This window comes from Pavona decussata, unplaced genomic scaffold, assembly GCF_977016875.1.
Source record: "Pavona decussata unplaced genomic scaffold, jaPavDecu1.1 SCAFFOLD_228, whole genome shotgun sequence".
Lineage (NCBI taxonomy): Eukaryota > Metazoa > Cnidaria > Anthozoa > Scleractinia > Agariciidae > Pavona > Pavona decussata.
The window spans coordinates 452,501-471,746 of NW_028145633.1; the positions used below are offsets into that span (position 1 = coordinate 452,501).

The 19,246-nt window shown below is 39.1% G+C and overlaps 1 protein-coding gene and 2 long non-coding RNA genes across 3 annotated transcripts in view; 1 reads left to right on the top strand and 2 right to left on the bottom strand.

Moving 5' to 3' along the window:
• The window catches only part of LOC146458793 (uncharacterized), a 13,944-nt gene extending 3,760 nt beyond the window's left edge, over positions 1-10,184 (top strand). The window contains exon 2 of the long non-coding RNA XR_014858126.1: positions 9,867-10,184. This is a non-coding gene — a long non-coding RNA (uncharacterized LOC146458793). The remainder of the gene's footprint in view (positions 1-9,866) is intronic.
• LOC146458794 (small cysteine-rich protein 8-like) lies at positions 4,292-11,090 on the bottom strand. The gene is made up of 4 exons (XM_085090294.1): positions 10,944-11,090; positions 9,320-9,420; positions 9,098-9,233; positions 4,292-4,486 (listed from the first exon to the last, which is right to left on the bottom strand). Exons 2-4 carry the CDS (start codon positions 9,408-9,410, stop codon positions 4,465-4,467), a joined length of 249 nt encoding a protein of 82 aa, XP_084946420.1. The 5' UTR covers positions 9,411-9,420; positions 10,944-11,090; the 3' UTR covers positions 4,292-4,464.
• A 4,356-nt stretch (positions 11,091-15,446) lies between these two features.
• LOC146458795 (uncharacterized) lies at positions 15,447-18,996 on the bottom strand. The gene is made up of 3 exons (XR_014858125.1): positions 18,845-18,996; positions 16,520-16,842; positions 15,447-15,646 (listed from the first exon to the last, which is right to left on the bottom strand). It is a non-coding gene; the product is annotated as an uncharacterized LOC146458795 (long non-coding RNA).
• Positions 18,997-19,246: the final 250 nt, after the last annotated feature.

Sequence of the window (19,246 nt, forward strand, 5' to 3'; positions counted from 1 at the left end):
ACAGGTCAGACAGTAGCTACAGTGTAGCACCTGAGTCAAATTATACATGTATTATATATTCCCTGGTGTTGCATGTGTTGAAGTTCATAACAAGGTAATTTTGCTTTATGGATGGCAAACATCTGTAAATTGGACTATGGCGTGTGCTGTAAAGAGGTGCCTGAACCCTAAATCGCATCGTGTTGGCTTGGAAAGTTTTGCTTTGTTTCTCCCATTGTTCGTCGGATGTTTGTCATAAAGCAAATTATGTTATCATGAACTTCAAGATATGCTGCCAGAAAATACATATTATTTAAATCTTGACAGTAGGGTTGTGTAACAATTAACATGATCAGCTCCAAACTTACTGGTACATCTTTATCAACACATTACTGAGATGCATCAAACAATACTGATCTCAACAGCGAGCAGGATGTACAGAATTCACATTTAAACCAGAAGTATCCCTAGAACTATGTACTGTGAGAATATAAGGCTGGTGTGCGGAACTGGTTGCAGAATTAAATGCCAAGTGAAATTTGTTTCCCTGAAGTTTACTGACGTACATTAAATTGTAAACTACATCGGTCTTGAGCGAGTTTGTATTTAACTACACCAAGAGAGGACCTTCATCCTCTCTTGACTACGCATGTTGAAGTACAATATGAAGTAACATGACAGCAGACTCAGTATAAATCTCCACCTGTCATTGTTGAAATCCTAAGAGTCATGCCCATTGTTTAAATCTATGTGCTCTCCCTATAGGTAGGAATCACTCCAAGGTAAGTTTGGTCCTTTTTAAAATACATTCTAGGAGGTAGCTGAGTGCATGTTTACATGTATTTACATATAAAACTTCCACAAAGAATATGATAAGGCTCTCAAGGCTTACAAAACCGCTTACGTCCAATACCAAAAGAAAGAACAAAACTGCTTGACTGGATTGAAACCCAGCACGAAATCAAGCAGCAAGCCACAAAAAACTTCACGAATGCTGATTACGCTTTACAACCAGTTCCACCAACAGAAACAGCTCACCATGCCTCGTGAGCCAAGGTTTTCTGCTTTTTAAGAAACCAGCGAGCAACAAAAACGAGGCGAGCTTCTGTTTGTCGGCGCCGGAGCTCTTGTTCTTGGTTACACCGCTTTTCGATTCATTTAACAAAATTTCAATTTGTGAAAACTATATATACGATGGACTCCAAGCTTGTTAGCAAGCTAACTAAGATTTACTATAGCCCGCAAGGTTACTGGAAAGGTATGACAGCCATTAAAAAAGCTTTCCCTGGCGGCCAAAGTCCCTGAAGATGCCGCGAAGACGGTGGTTGATTAAGCAAGCCAATCCCTTTGGCAAATATATCTCCCAGCTCTAAAACCCATTCCTCGCCACAAATTTGATGTGTCCGCGCCAAACGCTGTTCACCAAGCCGACTTTCTTTTTTTGACGCACGACACCAAGGGACGTGGTTGGGGACTAAAAACTTATAAATATGCTTTGACTGTTGTTGATGTTGCCAGCCGATTCAAAGAAGCTGAGCCCCTAACATCCAAGGCTTGCGCGTTCTTTTCAAAAAATCTACAAACGCGGGTCTTTGAAATGGCCTCAGTTGTTCCAAGTTGACCCTGGCCGCGAGTTTATGGGCTCTGTCATAAAAGAAATGGAAAATCACAAAGTTCGCATTCGACGCGGGCGCACTGAAATTCACCGTGACCAAGCAATTGTTGAAAGGTTTAACCGCACGCTGGCCGAACGCCTGCTCGGTTACCATAACGCTGTTGAAATGCGGCTGCCGGCTGGCCAGCGGCCGACTGAATGGATGGCTCGGCTCCCTTGCGTTGTTGCAGCTCCGAACAACGATGTGACTCGGCTGACTGGGAGAAAACCTGCGGAGGCCTTCAAAAATAAGGCCGTAACTGGCAAACCCTCAAGACAAGACCTGTTGGGTTGAACGAGAACAAGCTCCCCCTTCTCGTAAATGTAAGATATCTGTATCAACCCAGTTAACTTATAGCTACAGAGCTTTTTAATCTGGCTGACTTTCACCTGGTACCGACACACTGACAGAAAAAGAAAGAGACTCGTGCGATTGAAACCGACTTATCAGGACGATAAATCAGTATGTAATAAGCTTTATAATTTCCACATCGTGATTTTTACCCGTGTGATTCAATTTCGCCTAAGGGTAAATATCTTAACCGAAACGCATGGTTTACTTTGTCACAAATATATACTTAAATAAATATATACTATACTAATATATACTTCATGGAAGCGCACATGTTGCTTCCTGCATTCCCACATCATTTGACGGCCTTGCAAAAGGCAAATTTTTGTAAGCAAACATAGTTGATCTGGCCGGATTCTTAAAGTGCAATATAAAGTAAAAAAATAAATTATGCTTGTTTGAAAAGCCTTTCAAAATGTTGAACAATGGTGTTTTCGTTTTTGAAATATCTTCTCTCGTTACAGAGATATTCAAGTTTTTGTTTCTAAAACTGATGACAAATCGTCTCATTACAAAGATAAATCACAAAATTAAGAATATCTCGGGAAATATTGGAGTGATGCTGCTCAAACTTGGCACCAGTAATGTACCTCGGCTAAGAAACAAAATTATGCCTACTGTGCCGTTTTCATGGCAACAATTTTTTTCGGGTCTATTTCATGCTCGATTGACGTTCTCCTTTTTTGTCTTTATCAGAAATCGTTTACTCCCAATGAGCTGGTTAGAAGACATGGGGCAATATGGGCAATTCGTGCGTTTCAAGTAGGACTGTCTGCCTCTCTTATCTGGTCGAAAATGGAAATATTTGGTTCATATCAGAAAGGGACTGGGGCTGAGAGTAATGCCATGGCAACGTCAAAATGGGTGTCAGTTTGTTTCTTACCTGAAATACATTATTGATGCCAAGTCAGAGATATTCTTGATTTTGTGATCAGTTATCTTTGTATTGAGACGATTTGTGACAAAAACTTGAATTTATCTGGAACGAGAGAAGATATTCGTAAAAAGAAAACGCCATGCCTGTTCTCTATGAAAGGCCTTTAAAATAAGCATAAATTATTTTCCCCTTACCTAGCGGAAAATCTAAATTGCAGAAAATCTCAGAGAACGGAATGTTATTCCCTGCAAATCCGTAGCTCAAGTTTCCATTGGTTTTCCGAAAATGCCAGCTGCATGGCTTTTCTTGGCTCTTTTAGCGACCTATTTGTCTCTCCAAAAACAAAAAGGGAGATTTAAAAATTTTCAGCGTTGCGAAAGTTAGAGTATTTCGTTAAAGAAAACGCTAGTCTTTCTTCCGAACATTTGAGACGGGTAATGTTCCTTCCAACAGATATTCCACCGAAACGAACCGTTGAGTGTAGCGATCAGTTTTAGCTATCAGCACGTCTCAAACGTGTTGATACGGCGGTGCCGAACTCAATTCATAAATTGGAATAGGGCTGTTTTCAATTGAGTGTCGAAAGTTATTTCGCGTTTGTTTGGTTTTGCATTACTACGCTCTGGGATTGGTTAACTCGCGCCACTTTCTCAACCAATGGGAATCCAAACCAAAACCAAACGTGTTTTCGCCACCTGCGTTTTCCCGCGCTTGGGGCCAGTTTCATGTATTTGCTTCAAATTCTGATTGGCTCGATGTGTTGTTAACATCTGTTGCGATTGGCCAGAATAATTACTTTGGTTTCGGTTTTACGACACTCAATTGGAAACCGCTCTACCATGTAACTAAAATAAAATTACAAAACTTGACCAATTTGGCCATCTTGGATTTATTCCTTTAACCGCTTGTAAATTGTTTCTTTTCAAATCTCGTCTGAATTAAGTTAGCCTCTCAAACCAAGTCGCTTTACAGTCGTGCTAAAGCCACAAATTGCAAGCTCCGCAGATCGGTATTGATGGGAATGTCCGCGAAAGAAGAAAAATGTCGGTTGCCCAGTGGGGACTTACATTTCAACACTGAGTTTTCAAAGAGAAATTAGTCGACACGAATTCAGCAGCATTCAGTTAATCAGAAATGAAGAAATATAATGCCATGTTTGTTTTGGGAAGGCTGGGGCAAACACTAGAGCTATTCAGAACATTGAGTTGTTTTAAGGATGTTGCAATTTCTGTGTGCCTAACGTCTCAAGAAAGCCGGATTTGTAATGAATGAGCCGTTCGCTCCAGTGAAGAAATTTTCCCTCCATATCTAATGTGCACATAACTAATTTCTCAAGAAGGGTGTTGCTATGACGATTTCAAGCTTGGCCACACCGGTAAATCGTTCTACTATCAAGTTTAATCCAGCATAATAAAATAGTAGAGTCATGTTTGAGACAGGAATGATCATTTTTATTCTTCAACTACCATTAACAGAAATCGTACAACCATGTCCTTAGATGCTAAACCTATCTATTTATTTTATCAGCTGATATTTTCTTAGTCATTTTAAGGTTGTCGTTTCATTTACGCAGATCAACTATGTTTATCATTTCTTCTGTCTCTACTTGCCCCAGCCGTACTCGCTGAAAAAGAGAGAAGCAAGATAATTAGAACAGGTTCCCAAATGTCTTCGATTTCACTCTCGTTAGTAAACAAAGCAAAGCAGCACCTGTCACGAGTAGGTTTGATTTAGTACGTTAACATGAATTTGATTATTTATTTATTTATTTATTTATTTATTTTTGCACCCCTACTGTATAAAACAATTCATTTGGGTTTTTTTCGCGTCATCCATCAAATGCCTTGCCCAAGCTACACAAAAAGTATTAAAAGACGCTTCCCTTACAGTAGGGCCCTTTCTTGAAGCAATCTGCTCCAAGAAATGATCATGAGATGCTGGCTTTGTTGGGCAATTCAAACGACAGATTCTCCGAACCTTTGACTTAAAGTGCTACTACGATCAAAACTTCATGTCACGTATGAAACAAAAATACGTTCTTTACAGCTTATCCGATGTGGCTGTACCTGTCTTGGTCACTGAAATAAAGTTTGGGCCCCGTAAATTGAAAATATTGAGCCTTGAAAAGTGGTGTTTTCGAGTCCGCCATTATGAATTTATGTTCCAGTGAGCCCGCGGTATGAAAGTGATTGGAGTTGCGGTATTTTTATTCAAACCTATTGTGTTTTTGTCGTGACGTAATACTCTCAACTCGCTTATCGAGCGAGTGCTGTAGTCGACGAATTTCAGAGCTGTTTTGACCACAGAAAGCTCTCCTGGATCGTCTTCGCATGATATAGGCAAATAAGAAGTCCTGACTCTGTAGAGCTAGTTCCGTCTGAAGAAGAGGCAGCCGAATAAGTTCAGCAGCTAGCGCTTTTGCTACAAGAGAAGGAAGAGCAGACTTTGCTGAGTCGTTCATCTCTCGGGTAAGATATTAGAGATAGAGATCGATATTTAGATGTGTTATTTGCTGTATTAACAAAACAGCCAAGCTTTAAAGGTGTAGTGCCTGAGAATCCTCAACAATTTCTCTTGACTTCTAGCCAGTTCATTCCCTGGAGGGAGGCTACCGGAGACTCAGTTGAATTGAAATCGAAGTCAAGTTTAGGTTTTTAGCTTTGCTTTCGAAAGTTTGCCTTGGTGTTAAATTAGAGTGCACAGTTAAGTTTCGGTTCCGAGTAAGCTTACTGTTTTTGCACTTTTTTACCATGGAAAAAGAATATATATTGTAGTGAAAAGCTCTGTACAATGGCTTGAATTTAAGCTGATCGTTTCCTTGTAATTGATGCTAAGTTTCCTCTTCGTTCAATATTTTCTCAGGTGCAAATGTTCAAATTGCTTCCTTGAGCGACTTACCAAGCCTGGAGAGTGCTGGTGCTGCATGGCCATCATTGTATCCAGATTTGAATAAGTACAGTAATCAATAAACAAATAAATTTGCAAGGCAACAACAATTTGCAATGATTTGTTTTCTTCCCTTGCACCATCATGAACAATGTAAATTATAGTATTAATTATAACAGTCTTTTCTGTGTACATATATATTTTTTTTTTTAAGGTGGCTCACATCAGGTTAAACACCGCTGCACTGGATGCCTTAACGCACTTAAGAAATGACTAGCTTTATAAATGAAAATTTATTAAGGCATGCTTTCTGGTAACAAGCATCCACCTAGGCAAATGAGGGGAGGAAAAGTAGGAATTTTGCAAATATACATTGAAAACAATATTCTTGGGAGTTAAAGTTTGTGATTCAGGTATTAATTGAAATTTTTTTGCTTATTCTAATGAAGGGTCAAATCAACCTAACAACAAACATCCTTTGTCCTACATGTCTAAGGGCAAACCCCCAAGCAAGTCTTGATGAGTTTGATACACTGTTGCTGTGGTAACAGTTCTTGTTACTTTCACTTTCGGTGCAGTGAGAGATGGGCAAATGCATGCTACCAAAATGTAGTAAAGTTGAGACTGTTGTGAGCCACCTTTGATTTTTTTCTCAAGGTTGTTCTTCTTGATCAGTGTTTATTCTTAGAAAATGTAGATTCAATTTCATTTGTACAACAACAAATTTATTGGTGAAACAAGATTCTGGCACTCTTTTTCAAATGAACATAAAAATAAAATTATTAATGTACTGCAGACAATGAACCATAAACCTTATTCCAAAGTGGCTACCATATTAATATTGTTTATATTCAAATTAGTATTTATTTAAAACCACACCAAAAAAGAAAACATTTGAGTTCTGGTTGCTATACATGGCTCAGGAATGTCTGTGCTTCAGCTCCCTATTAGCAGGGAGCAGGGGGTGGGTAGGGGGGGAGGTGGAGTGTCATGAAAGAATAAGCAGTGAAAACAGAGGGTCACATAAATTTATGCTCTTGTAATCATAATTTATAGTATGACAGGGAGAGCGAGTTATATAAAAAAGACAAAATAAAATTTGTTAATTTAAGTCATTATTTAACAAAAGCAAGACAAGTATTAAGTATTAAAATATTAATGTAAAGGAAATGTGTAGCATAATGGGGTTATATGATGCCAATGGGCTCTATAGATGATTTGAATTATGTTGGGGCAAAATGGTTCCACTAAGTAACTTACAGTTTGCCTCCATTCTTGTTTTCTTTTTCTGGTATTTGAGCGACATTGTATTACCTGTTCAGGGGGAGGGTCATGAAATTTCATTTGCATCGCTATGGAGGGTCACATCATTTTCATTGCTCAATTTAAAATCTCCACCTCACTCCCCCCCCTCCCCACTAATTTCTGACCATTCCCTAAAACAGAAGCCTATGTAATGGAAAGAATTACAAAGAGGAGGCATGATGAATGAAGAGAAAACAGTTCTTTTATTGATTCTATTTGTCAACTGGTGGTTGATGACAAAAGATCAAGAAAAGCCCTTGAGAAAGGTCAGTGCTCTTCAACTGGTAGTATAAGGAGGAGCACTGGCCTATTCTTGGCTGTCCACATTTTTCACGTGTTGTGCTCTGCAAGGCTTGTTTTGGCCTGTATTTAATAGTAAGAGTTGGTTTTTGACGTTGTTGCAACTCAGCGTCTGAAAAATAAATCAAAATTTAAAATACATTACCAATTGAATCTAATTGATAAGAAACAACTGAATGTGAGGTTTTCTTAAAACCTTTCTTAAACCAAAAATTCAAACTATTTCTTCAAGAAAACCACTTAAAAGAAAGAAGGAACCCTTTTGTAAACGCCAAAGACCACCTTATCGAAAGCTGAGTGAAAATGGATAATTAAAGTGGTTTTCTTCGCGTTTGTTTGCACAGTTTTTGCCACAAGCTTTTGCACAAGCAAAGTAAACACAAGCTTACTCTTATCGCACTGAGATGTTTTGGAAATGCTTCGGAGGGAAAAGCTAGTTCCGGGAGCTAATTGCACTTACATTATTTACTCGTTCAATCAAAGTTTAGTACTTTAGAAACGCAATATAAAATGTGTATTAAAAATTTGTGACTGCTATTTGTATGGGTGCTGAACAAGGTATCGAGGAATCACCAAAGATAAAAAACAACATTCACACATTTCGCCCACTTTACATAAGCTTACCTTTTGCCGCTCCTTCCCCTTCGGAGATTTTTTTCGGGTTCACGATCTCCTGATCGCTTACCCTTTTCAAAAGATCAGGATTAATTTGTGTTCACTGACTTGGGTGGAATGCCCAAGTGTCCCTCGAACTAAACCGAGAAAATAGCAAAACGTGCAAGACAACAAACTGGACCCACACATCTCTCGTTCTGTCGGCCGGACTCGCATGCAGCGCAATTCCTGCCGCTCGATTAGAGCAGTTGTTATACCACTGAACAACACAGCGACTTCCCACCATTGAAAGAACGAAACATTTTTCGAAAACGTGTTCGAAACCGTATGAGAAGTTAGCCTCGTAGCTTCGAGTTGAGAGTCTGACGTCACTTGTTTTTCCCGGGTGACCCGGCCTCTGTTGTCATTGGACACCATCTGCCTTTGGTAACCAGGCCGCAGGAACATGGCGGTTCAATGGCGGATGAAAATTCGTGGAGTTTGAGCGCAAAAAAATCGCACTTTCCTTCATCTTAAGAGGATATAACTTGGAGATCATGTACTTTAGGACATAAACTACCAATCAACCGCAAATAAAAGGTATTCGAAAATTTGATCGTAGTAGCACTTTAATTATCAGGCTATTACACGCTAATCATGAAAACCAATTTCTAAGCGTTTTACTTTTTACTTTGCTTTTACTTTCACTGATTGTATCAGTGAAGGTAAAAATCGGATTTTTAAGGAATATGTATGTATACATGTATACAGTGTTGTAACTGTGTGTATGCATGCATTTGGCAAGGTAGGGACATGTAGGTAGGTTTACTGCAGAAACGCATCAAAAATTGTACTTAAATTTGACGGATGTGAAGTGGCCCCAGATTTTATATTCTAGATTATTTTCTGTAAAGATTCTCTGCGAAAACCTCTCAAAGATGAAATTTGTAAATTTCGTGCCCTCCTCCGCGCACCCAGGAATTGTGCAATTTGGTGGCTACACAAGGCTTCCAAATCTTATAGAGATACGTCATTAACTAAAATTAAAGACTTACCCCCCTCCCCCAAGTTTTTCACATGTCCTTTCCTCCTCCCTTTGCAGAAATATTATTTTATTACTAAGCTAGTGTTTACTGAAGTGGATTCATACCCGTTCCTGCAACAGCAAGAGTAACCGCCGTTTTGACCATTGCATTGGAAGCCTGGGCAGGGTTGCATGCCCCATTGATAACACATGCCATAATCGTCCATACACCGGCCACCAAATTCTTCACAATAGCCCTGACCTTTAGTAGAGTAAAATAAAAACATTTTTATTGGAATGGGCCACCGTCAAAACATATGATTCCTGCAGACACAATTGAATACTTACGTTTTGCCTTAACGTGGGGCTCGTTCTTTCCCTGCACACTTAATACTCCCAACAACAGCAATAGAAGACAAATGTTGAGTTTGAAATCCATTGTAAGGGCACTGCAAGAGATAAAAGCCATTGAAATGTTATTGCTGAGGGACAGATTTAAGAGCGCTTTTATGCTGGGGAAAGCTCATAGTCTTTAAAGTTAACGGTTGTTAATTTGGGCTACACTGTAAATTCAAAATATCTGTTAATCAGCCCCAAAATCGCAATATAACCCGAGTGATCTAAGGTTGATTCAACCCCTTGTAGAGCCATTTGGGTCACATTTTGAGACAAAACGGTGCCTGCAAAGATCATTTCAGCCCACTTTGGAACTCATTTTAACCCTCAGGCGTACTTCAGCCCCTAATTGAGATCAAAACATTTTGGCCACAATTCACAAGACCCAAATTAGTACTAAATAGCACTGTATAGTTTACTCACGTAACGGTCTAAATTTGGGGATCTTCTTAATTTACAGTTATAAGAAAAGACATCTATTTTTCTTTGTTCCCTGCAGCTCAAGATCTTCAAGTAACGAGTTGAAACCAGAGTCAACCCAGCGCTGAATCCTCATTGTTCATCTCTTCGCCAAACTTGTAAGACTTCATAGCTCTTTCAAAATATGCTAAGAATTCCAACTCGGAACCACAAAATTCTAGTATGATAGAAATTGTTACTGAAAACGATTTTTTTTTTATTGTTGAGCTAATGCCGAAATTTCAGCTGGCCATCGTCCATTTTTGAGCGCCCACATCCCTTCCGAAAAACCTCAGTAAGTTCCATTCTCGAGTGTGGAATTAGAAATTTCTAAAGTGCGTTCTACAGGTCGAAGATAATCAGAGCCATCCGAGAGACTGAGTGAGAAACCATCGAACCAGTCCCCTGTGTACGGATTTACGTTTGGCGTTTGAGAAAACGGCGTCCTCGAAAGATATGCGGTTTGGATGTCAAGTGATGTTGCCTCGATTGATTGCTGAGCCGCGCTATCAGAAATGCATGCCTAGATTAGTATAATAGTGGTTTTGGGTAAACTTAGATGGACAAACTGACGGCTGAATATGAGTTAATATAAATGCCGTCGCAATATCGATCGTGCGATGGTGTCATGACCGAAGAATGAAAGGTTCGGCGGGCAAGCGAGATAAAACATGTTCACGATTTACAGCAACGAAAAAGTTAGTAATCCGGCCAAAGTGTATTTTACAATAGAACGCTCAAATCAAGAAAGAAATTTAGAAAACTAGGTAAAGCGAGGCGCTAAGTACCGTGTGTTTCAGAAAAGAACTCTTTCGTCTTCGAAACCAGAGCGTTTCCTGAGAAAATTATCAAGAGCCCCTAAGGGCCTAATTACTTAAACTGGTTTTTCGACATCGCAAATAGTGCGACACCACTTACAGTTCGTGGCTATTCTCCACCAGTAAATCAGGAAAAGGACATTTCTTTTCGAGAAAACAAGGTACAACGATTTTTCGTAGATCTCCTTTATCCTTGAAATTAGATCAAGCTAATTACAGGAAATTCTATTTGGAAACTTTCATTGGTATTAATAAAAGGTAAGTGATCGTTATTTTGTTCATAACAAAGTTAATCTCACCTCTGAGAAGTTTTGAACGGAAAACTGACAATCTTGGCTTCCTTGGTTCCGATGAGGTTCCTCTGCTATCGCTGGAAGAAGATAGTGCAAAGCAAACACCCTCTCAGTTTTATGTTCTTCTGGTATCCATGGTACCTCTTTTCAGATACCAAAAATTTTAATTGCAGTAATTAAAGTTCTGCTAGAAAATGCTTTCACCATAAGAAAGTTTCACCAGATCTTTCTGGAGCCAGTTAAATTGATGGCGGGTATAGAAGGCGAATAAATTATCTCTGCTGGTTCACTTCCGACGTGCACTTTCCTGCACTCTCCTGTGCTCTTCTAAGCTGGATAACATTATTTTACATGATGATAGATAATTTATTTTCATTAGAGTTAAACAAAGGTCTGTTAGAAAACACCCGCACATTCTTGTTACTGTAAGTAAGCATGTTTATTTCTCCTCTCTGACATCGATTTGATGCCAACAGCCAAGCTTGTTTGCCAGAGTAGACTGCGAGAAGTCTCTTTGTTCTCCTAAGTAGAACGCGCGCGATTAATAGCAGACATGCCGCGAGAAACGCGGGCGCGCAGGGAAGGAATCTTTCCCCAATCCCTCCTCGTTCACTTTTCTAATTTGCATAGTTTTACCGTCACTTTGCGCATGCGATCTGAGGAAAAACGTAGGACTGCTTCAGTCTATTGCTAGAGCCGCGCTTGAGATAAACAATAGGAAGCAGAGTACAAACTCTTTCTGTCATAAAAGTTTGGCCATTGTTCATGGCCGCTTTATATTGAAAAGTACAAAAGTGAGCTAATAACTGACAGACGATGAGGTAACAATAAGGTATTAAAAGCTCTAGCAAAGGTGAGGGCCAGAAAAACGGCAAACTACAAAAATATGCAAAATAATAATTACATGGGAGGAAGATGGGGTGAGTGTCACGTGATACTCATACGATGGTAATCTATTGTTGTAAAGATCCAAGGTTCAAACGAGGAACCTGAGGTATTGTCGCACAATCAACTCACCCCTACCCCCCTCTGGTAAACTATTGGAAAGTAAAATTGAAAGCTTTTATTTGATTACATATAAAATTCACTTTTCCGTGGAAAGTTGCTGTGATCAGACAATTTTGCCGCGTTCTCGTACATTCGTCTGCTAGTAGGCAACGAAGTGATGTACTTTGAAAAATGACATACGACGAGAAACGCACGTTTTAGATTTAATGTAAAGTAAAGCCCATTAAACCCTAGAAACATGGTAAACTAGCCTTTTTGTTCTACTGAACTTTCCTTACCTTTCTTATGAATGAATGTATTCATGAATTATTATGAAATTATTCAAATTATAATTAGACATTCGTGCAGACTTGCTACAGATAATCCTAATGAGTGGGTGTTGTTTGAGTGGAACTTTCTTTTATTCTAACCATAATAAAAAAAAATCTGTCATCCCAGGAAAGGATTCTGTGAATCTTGAAATAACGTATATGGAAAATTTGCTTCAATCTATGAGCAATCATTATCCCCGTTTTCCAGATTTTTCGGCTTTAATCACGCCGATGTCAATGAATTATCATGAATGCATAATATACTCCGTAGTGCACCGTGACAGGAGCCCGTGATGGGCTCCTGACCGTGAATGAATTAAGACATTCATTGCAGAGTTGATATGGATAACCAGTAACCAGTAATGTGCAGCGGTGTTGTTTGAGTTTTCGGTGTCTGCAAGTCGGCGTTTTTATCGCTAAAGATGATGTGATAACCTAGTCGAAGCTAGTTGAGAAGACTGAGCTATATGGAAGATAAAATTGAGGTCAAGTAATTCATGTTAAGGTACCAAAGAGTCACCCACATAACTCTAACCCTAACCCTAACCCTAACCCTAATCCTCCATACAGTCATCCTAACCTTAAAATAAAATATATGCAAATTGAGAGCTTTGTCTACAAATAAACCTCATTTTTCCGTGGAAAGTTGCTGTGATCAGACAATTTTGCCGCGTTCTCGCACATTCGTCTGCTAGTAGGCAACGAAGGGTGTACTTTGAAAAATAACATATCACGAGAAACACACGTTTTGGATTTACTTAAATAAAATAATTACAAATAAAATAATATGTAGTTGTTAAAGATCCAAGGTTCACACGAGGAACCTGTGCTATTGTCTCATAATCAACTCACCCGTACCCGTCACTCATAGGCTATATGGAAGATAAAATAGAAAGTTTTTATTCGATTACAAATTAACTTCATTTTTCTGTGGTCAAAGTTGCTGTGATCAGACAATTTTGCCGCGTTCTCGTACATTCGTCTGCTGTAGGCGCAACGAAGTGATGTACTTTGAAAAATAACATATCACGAGAAACACACGTTTTGGATTTAAAACTAAGCCCATTTAACTCTAAATTTGGTAATCTAGCTTTAGTTTTGTTTCACTGAACTTTCGTTATTTTTCTTACGAATGAATTCAAAGGGTCATTTATGAATGTACAGTAAAATTAAACCCGGTCAGTTTTAAACGAATACCAAGGGGACATGCCAAGGAGCTCGTAATATCCGGGTGCCCGTATTAAGCGGACTCTAAGAAAAAACGTTACGTACACATGTTTTATTGATGCAATAACTAAAGCAGACATTTCCCGGCAGAAAGGCGTTGTTTAATTTCTTTACATTAACTGTAACAAGTTCAAACTAAAGAAAAGTTACCCTCGGGTTACCCTCATTTATCATAGTCTCGGGCTAAACTGAACTACTTTATTGTATTTGAAACACGACAACGGAATCGAAGTCCTGTAAGCTTCAGCCTCCGCGCGGAGACTGATGCTGATGATAGCAGCAAGCAAAGGACGTCAAAGAAGAAGAAGGCTACGAGCAATGACTGCAGCAAAAGCTAAGGCCAAGGAAGTGAAACTTTTGGGTAGGAATACTAAGCAGAAAACTTTATGAAAGGACTACAGTACAAGTGTCAAACCCCGGTAGGAAGAAAGGCTGATCAAACAAGTTACGCTATTGTGCTGTGCTTTAGTAATAAAATCGTGTTAACCTGTAGAAATCTGCCATGGCAACGTCAAAATGGGTGTCAGTTTGTTTCTTACCTGGGATACGTTATTGATGCCAAGTCAGAGATATTCTTGATTTTGTGATCAGTTATCTTTGTATTGAGACGATTTGTGACAAAAACTTGAATTTATCTGGAACGAGAGAAGATATTCGTAAAAAGAAAACGCCATGCCTGTTCTCTATGAAAGGCCTTTAAAATAAGCATAAATTATTTTTCCCCTACCTAGCGGAAAATCTAAATTGCAGAAAATCTCAGAGAACGGAATGTTATTCCCTGCAAATCCGTAGCTCAAGTTTCCATTGGTTTTCCGAAAATGCCAGCTGCATGGCTTTTCTTGGCTCTTTTAGCGACCTATTTGTCTCTCCAAAAACAAAAAGGGAGATTTAAAAATTTTCAGCGTTGCGAAAGTTAGAGTATTTTGTTAAAGAAAACGCTAGTCTTTCTTCCGAACATTTGAGACGGGTAATGTTCCTTCCCACAGATATTCCACCGAAACGAACCGTTGAGTGTAGCGATCAGTTTTAGCTATCAGCACGTCTCAAACGTGTTGATACGGCGGTGCCGAACTCAATTCATAAATTGGAATAGGGCTGTTTTCAATTGAGTGTCGAAAGTTATTTCGCGTTTGTTTGGTTTTGCATTACTACGCTCTGGGATTGGTTAACTCGCGCCACTTTCTCAACCAATGGGAATCCAAACCAAAACCAAACGTGTTTTCGCCACCTGCATTTTCCCGCGCTTGGGGCCAGTTTCATGTATTTGCTTCAAATTCTGATTGGCTCGATGTGTTGTTAACATCTGTTGCGATTGGCCAGAATAATTACTTTGGTTTCGGTTTTACGACACTCAATTGGAAACCGCTCTACCATGTAACTAAAATAAAATTACAAAACTTGACCAATTTGGCCATCTTGGATTTATTCCTTTAACCGCTTGTAAATTGTTTCTTTTCAAATCTCGTCTGAATTAAGTTAGCCTCTAAAAACCAAGTCGCTTTACAGTCGTGCTAAAGCCACAAATTGCAAGCTCCGCAGATCGGTATTGATGGGAATGTCTGCGAAAGAAGAAAAATGTCGGTTGCCCAGTGGGGACTTACATTTCAACACTGAGTTTTCAAAGAGAAATTAGTCGACACGAATTCAGCAGCATTCAGTTAATCGGAAATGAAGAAATATAATGCCATGTTTGTTTTGGGAAGGCTGGGGCAAACACTAGAGCTATTCAGAACATTGAGTTGTTTTAAGGATGTTGCAATTTCTGTGTGCCTAACGTCTCAAGAAAGCCGGATTTGTAATGAATGAGCCGTTCGCTCCAGTAAAGAAATTTTCCCTCCATATCTAATGTGCACATAACTAATTTCTCAAGAAGGGTGTTGCTATGACGATTTCAAGCTTGGCCACACCGGTAAATCGTTCTACTATCAAGTTTAATCCAGCATAATAAAATAGTAGAGTCATGTTTGAGACAGGAATGATCATTTTTATTCTTCAACTAACATTAAAAGAAATCGTACAACCACGTCATTAGATGCTAAACCTATCTATTTATTTATTTTATCAGCTGATATTTTGCTTAGTCATTTTAAGGTTGTCGTTTCATTTACGCAGATCAACTATGTTTATCATTTCTTCTGTCTCTACTTGCCCCAGCCGTACTCGCTGAAAAAGAGAGAAACAAGGTAATTAGAACAGGTTCACAAATGTCTTCGATTTCACTCTCGTTAGTCAACAAAGCAAAGCAGCACCTGTCACGAGTAGATTTGATTTAGTACGTTAACATGAATTTGATTATTTATTTATTTATTTTTGCACCCCTTATGAGTGTGTAAAACAATTCATTTGGGGTTTTTTCGCGTCATCCATCAAATGCCTTGCCCAAGCTACACAAAAAGTATTAAAAGACGCTTCCCTTACAGTAGGGCCCTCTCTTGAAGCAATCTGCTCCAAGAAATGATCATGAGATGCTGGCTTTATTGGGCAATTCAAACGACAGATTCTCCGAACCTTTGACTTAATTATCAGGCTATTACACGCTAATCATGAAAACCAATTTCTGTGCGTTTTACTTTTTACTTTGCTTTTACTTTCACTGATTGTATCAGTGAAGGTAAAAATCGGATTTTTAAGGAATATGTATGTATACATGTATACAGTGTTGTAACTGTGCGTATGCATGCATTTGGCAAGGTGGGGACATGTAGGTAGGTTTACTGCAGAAACGCATCAAAAATTGTACTTAAATTTGACGGATGTGAAGTGGCCCCAGATTTTATATTCTAGATTATTTTCTGTAAAGATTCTCTGCGAAAACCTCTCAAAGATGAAATTTGTAAATTTCGTGCCCTCCTCCGCGCACCCAGGAATTGTGCAATTTGGTGGCTACACAAGGCTTCCAAATCTTATAGAGATACGTCATTAACTAAAATTAAAGACTTACCCCCCTCCCCCAAGTTTTTCACATGTCCTTTCCTCCTCCCTTTGCAGAAATATTATTTTATTACTAAGCTAGTGTTTACTGAAGTGGATTCATACCCGTTCCTGCAACAGCAAGAGTAACCGCCGTTTTGACCATTGCATTGGAAGCCTGGGCAGGGTTGCATGCCCCATTGATAACACATGCCATAATCGTCCATACACCGGCCACCAAATTCTTCACAATAGCCCTGACCTTTAGTAGAGTAAAATAAAAACATTTTTATTGAAATGGGCCACCGTCAAAACATATGATTCCTGCTGACACAATTGAAAACTTACGTTTTGCCTTAACGTGGGGCTCGTTCTTTCCCTGCACACTTAATACTCCCAACAACAGCAATAGAAGACAAATGTTGAGTTTGAAATCCATTGTAAGGGCACTGCAAGAGATAAAAGCCATTGAAATGTTATTGCTGAGGGACAGATTTAAGAGTGCTTTTATTCTGGGGAAAGCTCATAGTCTTTAAAGTAAACGGTTGTTAATTTGGGCTACACTGTAAATTCAAAATATCTGTTAATCAGCCCCAAAATCGCAATATAACCCTAGTGATCTAAGGCTGATTCAACCCCTTGTAGAGCCATTTGGGTCACATTTTGAGACAAAACGGTGCTTGCAAAGATCATTTCAGCCCACTTTGGAACTCATTTTAACCCTCAGGCGTACTTCAGCCCCTAATTGAGATCAAAACATTTTGGCCACAATTCACAAGACCCAAATTAGTACTAAATAGCACTGTATAGTTTACTCACGTAACGGTCTAAATTTGGGGATCTTCTTAATTTACAGTTATAAGGAAAGACATCTATTTTTCTTTGTTCCCTGCGGCTCAAGATCTTCAAGTAACGAGTTGAAACCAGAGTCAACCCAGCGCTGAATCCTCATGGCATTTCACACCCAAAAAAGTGTCTTCCCTAGAGTAAGTCATCAGCTTCACTATAAACGATAACTGCTACTTAAACAAATACGATGACAGAGAGTTTTTTCCTCTTCTGTCCCACAAAAAAACTAGTTATAAGCAATTTAAAACGGGAGATAGCAATGGACACTTGAATTATGGATTAGAAAATACAGAATCCTGCGAAAATTGAATATAACGATATAATGTGAGGTAGAGTATAATTTTCTTAGGCGATTAAGGTCTTTCGGTCAGATATCAACCGAAATGAACCCGGTTGGTTGGCCCTGATTGGTTTGGGTCAAGAAGGGATTGCTCCAACGAAGTGGGCCTTTGTAACAGCCCACGTTTGAATCTGTGTGAAACTGTTTCCCAAGTGCGTTGGCGGTGCATTCGAAATTTTTTCCCGCTAACCCCAGGATTGTGTTAAACCAGATTTTGAAGTCGAACAAAGCGGATCAATTCCGTTATTGCGGTCTTCGCCAAACTTGTAAGACTTCATAGCTCTTTCAAAATATGCTAAGAATTCCAACTCGGAACCATAAAATTCTAGTACGATAGAAATTGTTACTGAAAACGATTTTTTTATTGTTGAGCTAATGCCGAAATTTCAGCTTGCCATCGTCCATTTTTGAGCGCCCACATCCCTTCCGAAAAACCTCAGTAAGTTCCATTCTCGAGTGTGGAATTAGAAATTTCTAAAGTGCGTTCTACAGGTCGAAGATAATCAGAGCCATCCGAGAGACTGACTGAGAAACCATCGAATTAGTCCTCTGCGTATGGATTTGCGTTTGCCGTTTGAGAAAACGGCGTCCTCGAAAGATATGCGGTTTGGATGTCAAGTAATGTTGCCTTGATTAATTGCTGAGCCGCGCTATCAGAAATGCCTTGATTAGTATAATAGTGGTTTTGGGTAAACTTAGATATGATGGACAAACTGACGGCTGAATATGAGTTAATATAAATGCCGTCGCAATATCGATCGTGAGGCGGTGTCATGAGCGAAGAAAGAAAGGTTCGGCGGGCAAGCGAGATAAAACGTGTTCACGATTTACAGCAACGAAAAAGTTAGTAATCCGGCCAAAGTGTATTTTACAATAGAACGCTCAAATCAAGAAAGAAATTTAGAAAACTAGGTAAAGCGAGGCGCTAAGTACCGTGTGTTTCAGAAAAGAACTCTTTCGTCTTCGAAACCAGAGCGTTTCCTGAGAAAATTATCAAGAGCCCCTAAGGGCCTAATTACTTAAACTGGTTTTTCGACATCGCAAATAGTGCGACGCCACTTACAGTTCGTGGCTATTCTCCACCAGTAAATCAGGAAAAGGACATTTCTTTTCGAGAAAACAAGGTACAACGATTTTTCGTAGATCTCCTTTATCCTTTAAATTAGATCAAGCTAATTACAGGAAATTCTATTTGGAAACTTTCATTGGTATTAATAAAAGGTAAGTGATCGTTATTTTGTTCATACCAAAGTTAATCTCACCTCTGAGAAGTTTTGAACGGCAAACTGACAATCTTGGCTTCCTTGGTTCCGATGAGGTTCCTCTGCTATCGCTGGAAGAAGATAGTGCAAAGCAAACACCCTCTCTGTTTTATGTTCTTCTGGTATCCATGGTACCTCTTTTCAGATACCAAAAATTTTAATTGCAGTAATTAAAGTTCTGCTAGAAAATGCTTTCACCATAAGAAAGTTTCACCAGATCTTTCTGGAGCCAGTTAAATTGATGGCGGGTATAGAAGGCGAATATATTATCTCTGCAGGTTCACTTCCAACGTGCACTTTCCTGCACTCTCCTGTGCTCTTCTAAGCTGGATAACATTATTTTACATGATGATAGATAATTTATTTTCATTAGAGTTAAACAAAGGTCTGTTAGAAAACACC